At 34.4% G+C, this 11,928-nt stretch overlaps 2 protein-coding genes across 2 annotated transcripts; both read right to left on the bottom strand.

The window, feature by feature from the left end:
- Positions 1-1,800: 1,800 nt before the first annotated feature.
- On the bottom strand, positions 1,801-2,586 carry LOC125838643 (uncharacterized). Its single transcript, XM_049517687.1, has one exon. The coding sequence runs from the start codon at positions 2,584-2,586 to the stop codon at positions 1,801-1,803; it is 786 nt and encodes a 261-aa protein (XP_049373644.1).
- Positions 2,587-10,565: 7,979 nt separating this feature from the next.
- LOC125838593 (uncharacterized) lies at positions 10,566-11,046 on the bottom strand. The gene is made up of 2 exons (XM_049517650.1): positions 10,691-11,046; positions 10,566-10,617 (listed from the first exon to the last, which is right to left on the bottom strand). The coding sequence occupies exons 1-2, from the start codon at positions 11,044-11,046 to the stop codon at positions 10,566-10,568; spliced, it is 408 nt and encodes a 135-aa protein (XP_049373607.1).
- Between the last annotated feature and the right edge of the window lie 882 nt (positions 11,047-11,928).

Here is an 11,928-nt window from a genome sequence, read left to right as displayed (position 1 = left end):
ATATAAATATTTTTTATTCATAAATCAAACACTAAAAATTTTCTTCTCTAGTAAAAATAAAAGATATTTCTCAAAAATATTTTTCATTCATAAATCAAACACTAAATTTTTTTTCTACTCACCAACCAAACATGAGAAAATAAGTAAAAAATCAATTTGTTTTTCAGGAAAACATTTTCTAGAAAAACATTTCCTTCGTACCAAACACACCCTGAATAATTATTTATTTTGAACTATATGAAAAAAGACTGACACCAAATTTAGAAGTGTGTTCAATAATTCTCATACGCTACTTCCAATCCGTTGATAGACTTTTTTTATTAGAGTATTATTTACGAATCCTCTCTATTACGAATCCTTTCAGATCTTCCATTTGCCTGTCGCAGATGACTTTAGCTCTTCTATTGAACAACCCTTTTATCAAATCTAACAATAAATTCAGCTTTTTCTTCTTGTTGGAGGGTTTTAATGTGGCAGGGCAGTCAAATGCGACAGGATAATGGAAGATCTGCTTATTAAAAGCTCAATGGGGGCGTTTTCATGTCAAGTTCGTAGCAAAATCTCACCGAAGTAGCAAAGTAGACAATTCATTACTATTACTCTATTGTGTATTTTCCGCTTTCAGTCTTTGCCTGTAGAATTTAATACAAGTTACTATTTCTGTGTTGAGAAAATGAAAATATATAGCAGTGTTCAACTTTGTGCAGACCTATATGTGTTGGAGTTTAAGCACTTATTTGGTTTCTCAATTTTTTTAAAAAGATCTACTGTATGATTCTTTGCTTTTGCGGTATGTGCTAGCACTTTTGAGCTTCATTATGTATGTTTGGGTACATATACTTACCTACATAGAGAAAATGACCGAAATGGTGCTTAACGTATGGGTAGTATGCTTTTTGTGGTCTTAATCTATTTTAATTAATTGAAATGGTCTTTAATGTATAACAAAGGTGTTCATTTTTGTCCTTAGTATATTTTAGTTGATTGTTTAAGTATGTTTAGGTCTCCGAATGTGTACTTGTTTGTATATGTCCTTACCCATATAATTTATACAGGCTTTGTCATGACTACTGCACAAAGTTGTTAGTTTTGTCTCTCAAGTAAAACTTGATTTGTGAATTCTATCGGAAACTGCTTCACTGGGATATCTATGTGTACACATGAACCTCCATGGGTTATTAATTAACTGTCAAACATTTTGTGGTAAGACAAAGATAAGGAGTTACAGGATTAGAATCTTTATCTCCAAAAAGAAGAGAAGAGGTTATAAAATCAGAATATCTTGCCTTCCATTCGGATCCAGCTTGCGCGCTCCTCATGGTCAAAGTTATATTGTGGTTTTGCCTCCTCTTAATTTTAACTTTAAACCTCATGATTCTCAACCTACTTCATTGATAACTAAGCCACTCCCTTGGGTGCCCTCCCATATCCTTTTTCACGAGCCAATGCATCCTATCCGGCTATTTCGAGCAACATATCTCATTTTGGCTAAGTATGAAGGTAATAATTCATCATTTGGTTTTTAAAATTTTTGATGGAGAGTTTGACAATTCTCTTCTGTACTGTTGTCATAACATCAAGGGCATGCTAGCAACTCTCTTAAAGTCCAGTTTTTTTCTTCCTTTGTGGTGTGATTTTGTTGGAATTGAAATCAAGAAAGTCAGTGAAGAGGAGAAAGAAGCTAAGAAAGCTCAAGTTCTGACTACTGGAAAGCTTCTCAATCAAACGAAATTCAGAGACAATATTGGGTCTATATCTCAGCTGGTCCAAATGCAAAACTTTCAACCAAAAGTTAATGTCTCAACCCAACAACAAATGAAGGCCCAAAAAGGAAGTAGAGTTCCCTGGATAGTGTGAGCTCATATACACTTCCCTCTGTTTCTCATCTTGCATTAAGAGTGAGTAAGCATGATTCGCAGAGGGTAATGGTGAGAGCATCAGAATATTGCTTTTCCCAGCTGCATAGACATCATTTAAACCCATTAGAAACTGAATCAATCTTTCATCTTGAAGAGACTTACCCATTTTTGCTTTTCCACCACACTGGCAGTCACATGTGCAGTTGACAGAAGTGCTCAGAGCATCAAGCTCATCCCACAACCTCTTGATGTTTGTGAAATACCCAGCAATATCATTTGATCCCTGCACTAAATCACTCAACTCCTTTTGTAGGTGATAGAGTTGAGCACCATTACTTTGCCCAAACCTGTCCTCAAGTTCCTGCCAGAGATCTTTGGCTGTTTTGGAGTAGATGACACTGTCAGCTATCTCCTTTGAGAGAGAGTTGAGCAACCATGACAACACCATGTCATTGCACCTGCTCCATAGTTTGAAATCAGCTGAAGTAGGAGCTAGTTCCTTTCGAGTACCATCAATGAACCCAATCTTATTTTTTGCTGAAAGGGCTATCAAGATTGACCTCTTCCATCCCCCATATCCCTTTCCATTGAAGGGTGAGTTGACAAGGTTCATTCCTGGGGAATCAGAAGCATGAAGAAAGAAAGGATGAGTGTGATCTGATAGAGGGTTTGAGGTATTTCCAGTTGTTTGAGTGTTTTCAGGAGTCACTACAGTTCCTGTCACCATTGTTGGACAGTAAAAAAAGGAGAATAGTGAGAAAAATGGAAAAGAAGAAAAGCTAACAGAGAAAGAGGATCTCAGATTTGCTCTGATACCATGTGGAAATTCAGAGACTAGAATAGAAAAACTTTTTCTTGCCTTTCATTCATTTATCAATGGTGTATATATACAAAATATCTAGAAGAAGAAAACAAATTAACTCCTATACGTGTATGAATTCTAATTGGCTATCACTACTCTACAAAAATATACAGCTGTGTGTACTATTTCGTACGAAAAATACACAAATTCGTTACATAGGAATCTACATATTTCTTGCCTAATTTTCATCCATTTGTCCTCATTTATTTGTCCAAATCATCTCTCAAATAAGGTTGTCTGGAATTGAATTTTGGGCCTTCATTTGTTGTTGGGCTGAGACATTAACTTTTGGTTGAAAATTTTGCATTTGGACCAGCTGAGATATAGACCCAATATTGTCTCTGAATTTCGTTTGATTGAGAAGCTTTCCAGTAGTTAGAATTTCACAAATGGATGTGAATAATGCATTTTTACATGGAGAACTTGATGAGGAAATTTTCATGAAGCTTCCAAATGGAATGCAATCAGTCAATCCGCAACATGTATGCAGGCTCAAAAAGTCCTATTCACATCCATTTGTGAAATTCTGACTACTGGAAAGCTTCTCAATCAAACGAAATTCAGAGACAATATTGGGTCTATATCTCAGCTGGTCCAAATGCAAAACTTTCAACCAAAAGTTAATGTCTCAGCCCAACAACAAATGAAGGCCCAAAATTCAATTCCAGACAACCTTATTTGAGAGATGATTTGGACAAATAAATGAGGACAAATGGATGAAAATTAGGCAAGAAATATGCAGATTCCTATGTAACGGATTTGTGTATTTCTCGTACGAAGTAGTACACACAGCTGTATATTTTTGTAGTGTAGTGGTAGCCAATTAGAATTCATACACGTATAGGAGTTATTTTGTTTTCTTCTTCTAGATATTTTGTATATATACACCATTGATAAATGAATGAAAGGCAAGAAAAAGTTTTCCTATTCTAGTCTCTGAATTTCCACAGATTTATCATATTCTACTTGTTTTTGATGGTCAGTAAAGCCCGAGTTATAATGCAGATTATTTAGTTAGGTGGCTTTGTGGGTGAGTACTTTCTTGGGAATGTTGGAGACTGATTGAAAATTATTTAATTAGGTGGCTCAGTTAACTTAGTCCGTCTTCTTGCAAGTATTGCTAGTTCTGTCGTGCTTAAAAGAATATCTACACATCTATTCTCATAAGAGTATATATTATGTGCAATCAAGTTTTTGACTTGTTTCACCAACTGCCTTCTAGACTTCAACCCTTCCTCTATGCTAATATTTTGCAAGTGTTTTTTGAAGATAACTCATGATCCTCTTGGACCTCAGATGTTACATGAAGAATCAAGCTGCACAGTACAGACCTAAGCGTATATCAATTTGTCCATCTTACACTAAAACCTACAGAACATCGTTCGTAGGTAAATCTCTTCATATTGTTCTGAAGGCCATTCTTCTTTCTCTAATTTGTCTTCTTTGACTACTAGTACATTTTTCGTCCACTAAAGACCTCTTAGACAGTTGAAGAATATTACAAGATTATAACCCTCAAAACAAAGGTATGTTCTACTAGACTACTACAATGAATCTCGATGTTCAAAATAAAAAAGTTTCCTGATGAATCAACATCTTTCATCTCAAAGCTTCTTACCAAAAAATGATTTTCAATCCAAAAATTCCCAATCATGTATTATGGATTGATACTCTTTATCACACCTGGTGGTATTGTTATGATGTGAATGATGATGACCTACTTAAATGCTCGAATACCTAAAAGGTTAGATAAATGTTTTGCTAATGACTTTTGGATCGACATGTATTTTGACTCTACTATATTACTAACCTTGATCAGAAATATGTCATCCAGGTCAAGTGGAAACCTCGTGTGCCAGGTAGGTTTAAACTGAATACTGGTGGGGCTGCGAAAGAAAGCCCCGGGACCAGGAGGTCTTGGAGGTGTTATCAGAAACCATAGAGGTGACTGGATCATTGGCTTTTATCAGCAAAAAAGCCCATGTCAACCCAATCCTGGCAAGGTTCGTGCGCTAAGACAAGGTGTGCTTATGACCATTGAATATAAGCTGAACCCAATAGACATCAACACTGACTCCATGGAGCTGATCAATATGTTTGAACACGATAATCACCTCTTTACTAACTTAATCTTTGAATGCAGGTTATTAATGGAGCAGCGATGCCAACACACATATTTTGGGAGCAGAATAAAGTGTCGGACAAGCTTAGCAAGGAAGGTCTCTTGTGCAGTGCTTTCAGAGATCCAACCTTTTTGATAGTTCCTCCAATGTTTGCAAATAGCGCAGTATGGACAGGCATTTCAGGAACTATGTATTCAAGAAAATTATATTTTTGTAACAATTATTTAAAGTGTAAAGTACATAAATTCCATACTCTAGGGAGCTAATTACATCCAAATCATATATTGGAAGTTTCCCCAATTATTTTATTTTTTTTTGAATTTTTTATTGCTTTCGAATACATTCCTTGATTGTTCGATACATTGCAAATGATACATACTTAGAGATGTATTCGAAAGGGGATAGGATGTATCTGAGGGAGATAGTTGAGAGAGGATTTTGAAATTTTTTATGGCCCAAACTTCCAACACTTAAGCTGCATGTAGCAGGCCTAATCCTCCTTAGTTTATAATATGACTATCCTTTTGACCAAAAAAGACCTCCCTTAGGATTACAGGAACAAGGCACCCAAACCCTTCTGCAAATGAAAGATGTGACAATAGGAGCAATGTGCAAGGCTTTAATTGAAATATCGTCTGTCATAGTTATTTCATCAAATTAAAGTTAGATGTGCTTTTGGATTTTAATTAATGTAATCAACTGCACAACAAAATCAATATATAAAATGTAAGCTATTTAGGATCGCGCGGACAATTTACCTACTTTGAATAATACTTCAAAATCCAATCAAAAAATTTATCTAGTTAATTTTGAAGTTAGAGTGTAGAAGTTTGAATTTCAGGTTGCATTTTTTTTTCCTATTTCGTCTTTTTAATTAGATTTTAAAAAATGTAATTTATATTGAATTTTCCGTGTACTTTTTACTTCCACGTTGGATCAATGTCTGTTTAAAGTGTTGAAAGGAAATTGCAACATTTATCTCTAACAAAAATTAGTTTTTAATGTTTAATTACAAAACTAACTTGTCTATTATATTTTTTTAATGTGATGCCAGTTGTGTTAGTTATTTAGATTAAAGTTAGTCGGTAATAAGTCACTAAATTTCATGTCTGATTATGCAACATGGCTTAATCAGGAGGTTTTTCCTATATTCATTCGGCTTAGGACTACTAATCCTAATTAGTTATAAATAAACGGATTTTGTTGTTAGCGTTGCAAAGAAATTTAGAAACTGTGAGCATAGGAGTAGGAAAATACGATGGGGAAGAACACTGAAATGAAGAAGGAGAAATATATGATGATTCTCACATTGATTTAGTGAAAATTCAAAAGGAAGGAAGAAGACGAAGTTGAAGAAGGAGAAATGTATGATGATTCTTATATAGACATTGATGCCAAGATTCAAAGGCGATTATATGAAAGATTTTGAAGGAGCTGTTTCTGCTGAGAATTTGGGGACAAATTTGGGTGTTTATGGTTCATTTTTGGCGAGTGATCAACTTGTATTTCAACCAATAACTCCACAAATATCTCAGAAACTCCCTTCACCTACCCGTATTTCTTCTCACAAACCAATTAAGATTAGGATTAGTATTAGTTCTGCAGCCCCGAAGAGTAGTGATTTCCACACTGCCCAGAACTGACTTCTGGGGATAAGCCACCAGTTGTTCCATTCATTATACAAGGAGATTCAATTCACTGTTGTACATGTAGGAAGTGGAGGCTTCTGCCATATGGTACAAAACCCCATCGATTGTCTCACAGTTGGCTCTGCACTATGTTAGACTGGCTTCCTGGCATGAACTGTTGTGACATTAGTGAGGACGATACCACAAGGGGTCTACATGCCCTGTACCAAAGTCTCATTCAAAGTAACTTACAAAATCGTGGTGCTAAGAGTTCGGTTGATGTAAAAGCACATAACGGAAGGGAAGTTTCGGTAAAGAAAAGAAAATCGAGGGAACAAGACTAATTAGATAATAACTTGGGTGAAAGTGATGCCAATGCTTTTGAGAGGAAATTCAGTAAATAGAAGAAGTCGATGGTGATTCAGACTGAAGAAAAGAAGTCCAGTAGAAGCAAGGGAAGGGAAATCGAGAACGAGAGATACAGGAATCAAGGATTCTGCTCCTATAGAGAGAGAACACCAGACGAACAAGTATAGAGTAAAGCATCAGTCTCAAGCAGAATGTGGCATGATGCGCAAACTAGTTTACAAGAGGGCCATTGGATATGGGAAGGTTGCGAGGGCCTACATTGCAATTTGGTAGAGGAATGTAGTGGAATTACTGTATTAGCAGTCATTAGTTCTTGTTTTCTCTTAAATTTGTTTATATGTTGAAAGTATATGAAAAATAAGCAACTGATTCTGCTTCACAAGTTTACTTTATGTACTTTGAAGATTGCTTAAGGTTTCTAATCCCAATTGCATACCCTTAGCTACTATATTAATTAAATATCCAACTTCTAAGAACCTTTGTTTTGAGGATAATAATCTCGTAATTTTCTTTAACTGTCTAAGAGGTCTTAAGTGGACGAAGTATGTACTAGTAGTCAAAGAAGAATTGCCTCGAGAACAAGATGACGAGAAAACCTAAGAATGGTGTTTTGTATGCTTTAGTGCAATGAACAAATTGATATATCCTTAGTTGTGTATCATAACTATCTATTGGCAAGTACTTTGCAGCTTGATACATCCTAGTCATGATTCTGTAGGTAGCAACTAAGGTCCAAGAGGATCATACGATATCTTCAAAAATTACTTGCAAAATATTTGCATAGAGAAAGGTTAATAGTCTAGAGGCAGTTGGTGAAATAAGAATAGTCAAAAACTTGATTTTACATAATACAAAACTAGCAAAACTTGCAAGAACAAACTTTGATGGACTAAGCAAACTGACCTACCTAACTAAATAATTTTCAATCAATTTTCAACATTCTCAAGAAAGTACTCACAGCAAGCATTATGACTCGAGGCTTTACTGGCCATCAAAAACAAGTAGAATATTATAAATCACACCACAAAGGAAGAAAAAACCTGGACTTTTAAGAGAGTTGCTAGCATACCCTAGGTGCAATGACAATAGTACAGAAGAGAATTGCCAAGCTCTCCCTAAAATTTTAAATACCAAATGATGGATAATTAACTTCATACTCAGGCAAAATGACATACATTGCTAGCAGCAGCTGGATAGGATGCAATGGCTCGTGAAAAAGGGTATGGAAGGGTACCCAAGGGTATGGCTTAAGGATTAAAGTAGGTTGAGAACCATGAGGTCTAAGATTAGTGGATAGAGTACCCATGAGGAGTGCAAGCTGGATCCGGATGGAAAGCAAGATATTTTGATTTAATAACCTCTTCTCTTCTTTTTGGAGATAAAGATTCTAATACTGTAACTCTTATCTTTGTCTTACCACAAAATGTTTGACAGATGCCTCAACCCATGGAGGTTCATGTGTACAATGTTCGCAAGAACATACATCCAATTATTACGTTATCCATGGTACACATAGATCCCAGTGAACACATCAAATTGTCCTATGTATATATGTGTAGGTATATATACACACACGCACACACTCAGAGATTCAAACATACATAACAAGGTGCAAAATTGCTAGCACATACCTCAAATGTAAAGAATAGTAGATCTTTAAAGAAACAAAGACAATTGACAAACCACATAATTACTGAAACTCCGACACATCTAGGCCTGCGCAAAGTTGAACACTGCTATATGTTTTCATTTTCTCCCTTATTGGTGTCCAACACATCTCCCACATTCACATCTTCATAATATTGATTAAATAAAAAGCTTAGTTGTTACAGACAAATCTCAACAACACTCCCACAGAAATAGTAACTTGTATTAACATAACATCAGATTCAACAGCATAGGCTCAAAACGAAAGCAAATAATACTCAATTCAATATCTAATAGAGTAATGGTAATGAAATGTCTACCTGTGCTACTTCGGTTTTGCAATACTCTGCAAAAGTTGGAGATTATGCTACGAACTCAACATGAAAAAAGAACGCCCCAATAAGCCTTTGATAACTAGATCTTCCATTATCCTGTCACAGATGACTCTCGTCCTACCACATTGATTTCAAATTAATTACATTTAGAGAAAGGAGCTGAAGGATGGCTCCATAAAAGGGCGAAAGTCATCTGCGACAGGACTACCGGAAGATGTGAACATCAAAGGCATCGGAGCGATTGGGAGGAACCTGAAAGTTGCCAGAACTCCAAAATAGAATTTGTAGGGTTTGTAAAGACGAAGAGTACTCACTACTCAAATAAAAAGTATATCAACCCGTTGGAGGTTTCCGAAAAGAAGATAAAAACGGGCTTTTATTTACTAAATAAAGGAAAAAAGAAGAAGGCGTCCTTTTTCTCACTTCTTTTGCTTTTCTCTTTTTCTTTGGCAAGTCCAAATTTCTACTAGCAAGTTAAGAATAATCCACAAAATGGTTGGTTGGTTTTATTCATGTGAATTAATGATAGATAAAATTTCATAGCTAAATAATAATTTTTTTTTTATGTTAACTCATTTAGCTACAGATTAGCGATGGATTGATTGGAATTGCTAATAATTCTATAGCTAATTTCATATTTTCTAATAGTGAGTTTTCATCTAAGTGAAATCTGAAGAACATTGAAAAGATAATTAGTGAATTAATTTCCTTTCGCACGTATTATTCCAATTTAATAAAATGTAAAGGGACATAAGTTATGAGAATTTTATCAATGAGATGATCATGTCATAAACAAGTATAGAGCCGATGTATCATTAATCATTGGGCATTATATTGATAGTATATTATAACATTAATACATCGATCCTCTTATAATATTTGAGCTTCTACTGCCTGGATCATGATGAATATCAAAACCTAAAAATAAGTAAATCAAGAAATCGAGATAAGTATACCTAAAGATAAGTAAATCAAGAATTGGAGTTTTCTTCTTCTTAAGAACGGAAGGTTTATTCATACAAAAATGAAACTAGTCTATGAGATACAATTCCATCCTCATCTCTTTCGAGAGCATTTATTTTACCAGAGAAAGAGATGTTACAAAAACATAAGGCTGATTTCAGTTCATATGTGGATCCTTCGCTGTCCTTCCGTATTTAGCTAATAAGTTTGCTACTACATTAGCCTCCCTCGGGATGAGCTTCAGAGATAATCCCTACAGCTGTATGATTAGGGACCTACAATTCGCGTAAATATTGGTGTGCATGAAGAAGAGGGAATTAAACAATTCACGGAAGAGATAGTACCAACCACTCGTGAGAGGAATTAGGTTTCTATATGATGAATTGTAAGCAATAACGTAGAGAACACAATATTTTTCGTGGAAAACTTCCTTGCTTAAGGGAGTAAAAACCACGACCTACATTGCGTAGAATTTCAACAATCAAATTTCACTAAATTCAAAAGTGATTTAAGATTTTAAAGGATAATCTAAAGGAAAGTCTCCAAGAAGATCAATTTTCTTCTTGTTACAAACCTCACAACTTCAATTACTCGATCATTTCAATTTAGGAATTATTATAATTCAATAATAATCCTAGAACAACATCAGTTACATCGGGAAGAAAACACACTGCACTTCAATTTATGATTCTTCAGTATCTTTGTCTATCATCAAAACTTCATATTTCTGAATTTGTGCATATTATCAATTCAAAATACCAAACATAAATACTGCAGGTTCAAATCATCTCCTTTTTGTTTGCTCTGAGATAAGGAAAAAAGGCACAACCCCTGTAAAAATAAAATAATTAAAACATAATTTAATTGAATACAAGTGCAACAAATGAAGTTGTAACAAAATTACTTGAATCTGCAGAAATGGAATGTTGGTTTGATTCCTTGAACAGCAAAAAGTCCATCTTCATTAATGTCGCAGATGACTTTCGCATATTTTACTAAGTGAATTGGAAGAAAGTAATATCCTCTATAAACACCATCAATATAAATCATTAACAACGTAGACGATACAAATTCATCTTCATCATTAAGAATCGTAGCGTCTGCATGGATGAAATTCTTGGAATTCACTTCCTTCCATCCACCATTTGCTTCAATTCTAATTATGCTTTGAAATTTGTCGGGTCGAGCCGGAGGAACCCAAACTCTAATTTCAATACCATCGTTGCACCTGTTTTCTATAACAGTAAGCTTAGCACCCATTACTATTTAATTTATTTGATCAGTGCTCGTGTGCTTAGTGTATGCATTTAGTGATGAATTATGGATAGTGAAAACTTTAGTATATAATGCCAAATATTGAGAGATATATAGGAACTTTCTTGGAGTTGTGTTGAGTATCACATCACAATAATGCAAGAGTTTATTTTGTGAAAAAAAGAAAAGATTAGACTCCATCACGTGAAATTCAATAATTATCATACAGTATTATTCTATCAACTCTGACTTAATGTGTATACGTATAAATATGTGTATGAATTATGAAAGATGCATATCTTGCAATAACGAGATAGTTATAAATTTATAATTAAGTTTATGTGATAAGAGTATTAATTAGTAACTCGATAAAAATAATAATTGATATGTTATATTATGTATAGGAGTGTAAAATTGACTTGAATATTTCATATAAATTCTCAGAATTGAGAATTTTTAGGTACGTATATATGTTAAAAAGATATATATGAAAAATTAATCTTAATGGAAATGAAATTTCAAGATAACGTTTAGGAAACATCCAAGCAACTTAGGCAGTGATTTATCTTACAAAACTAATCATTAGTTTGTGCACTTTTTTTCATTCTTCTTGTTGAAGTAGCAACTCAGCATATTTATAAGGCAAAGAAAAAACAAAGAGAGTTGAAAATTTTGCTCTTGCATATCTTTAATTTGCTTTTATACTTTTTGTACGTACAACAGTACTCACTTTAACTAATTCGATGCTTTAATTTCCTTCATTAATTTTCCTTGGTCAACAAGCAACAAATATGGAAAAATTAAAGCTAGGATGAGAAGGATTCTCTTAAAGTTGAGGAAATTACAACGACATCACATGAGATTCATCAAGTAAGGATACAACTTATG

The sequence above is a fragment of the Solanum verrucosum genome, unplaced genomic scaffold (assembly GCF_900185275.1).
Source record: "Solanum verrucosum unplaced genomic scaffold, falcon-dt-bn FXZP01000182.1, whole genome shotgun sequence".
Taxonomy (NCBI): Eukaryota; Viridiplantae; Streptophyta; class Magnoliopsida; order Solanales; family Solanaceae; genus Solanum; species Solanum verrucosum.
The sequence above is the reverse complement of the archived record's forward strand: the minus strand, read 5'-3'. Positions and strand labels throughout refer to the sequence as shown.

What these genes read in the sequence shown, in the direction of transcription:
- LOC125838643 (XM_049517687.1), bottom strand. Translation starts at nt 2,586, where the DNA reads ATGGTGACAGGAACTGTAGTGACTCCTGAAAACACTCAAACAACTGGA.
- LOC125838593 (XM_049517650.1), bottom strand. Translation starts at nt 11,046, where the DNA reads ATGGGTGCTAAGCTTACTGTTATAGAAAACAGGTGCAACGATGGTATT. An exon ending in TTCCATTTCTGCAGATTCAA is followed by an intron (nt 10,618 to 10,690) that starts GTAATTTTGTTA and finishes TTATTTTTACAG; the next exon opens with GGGTTGTGCCTTTTTTCCTT.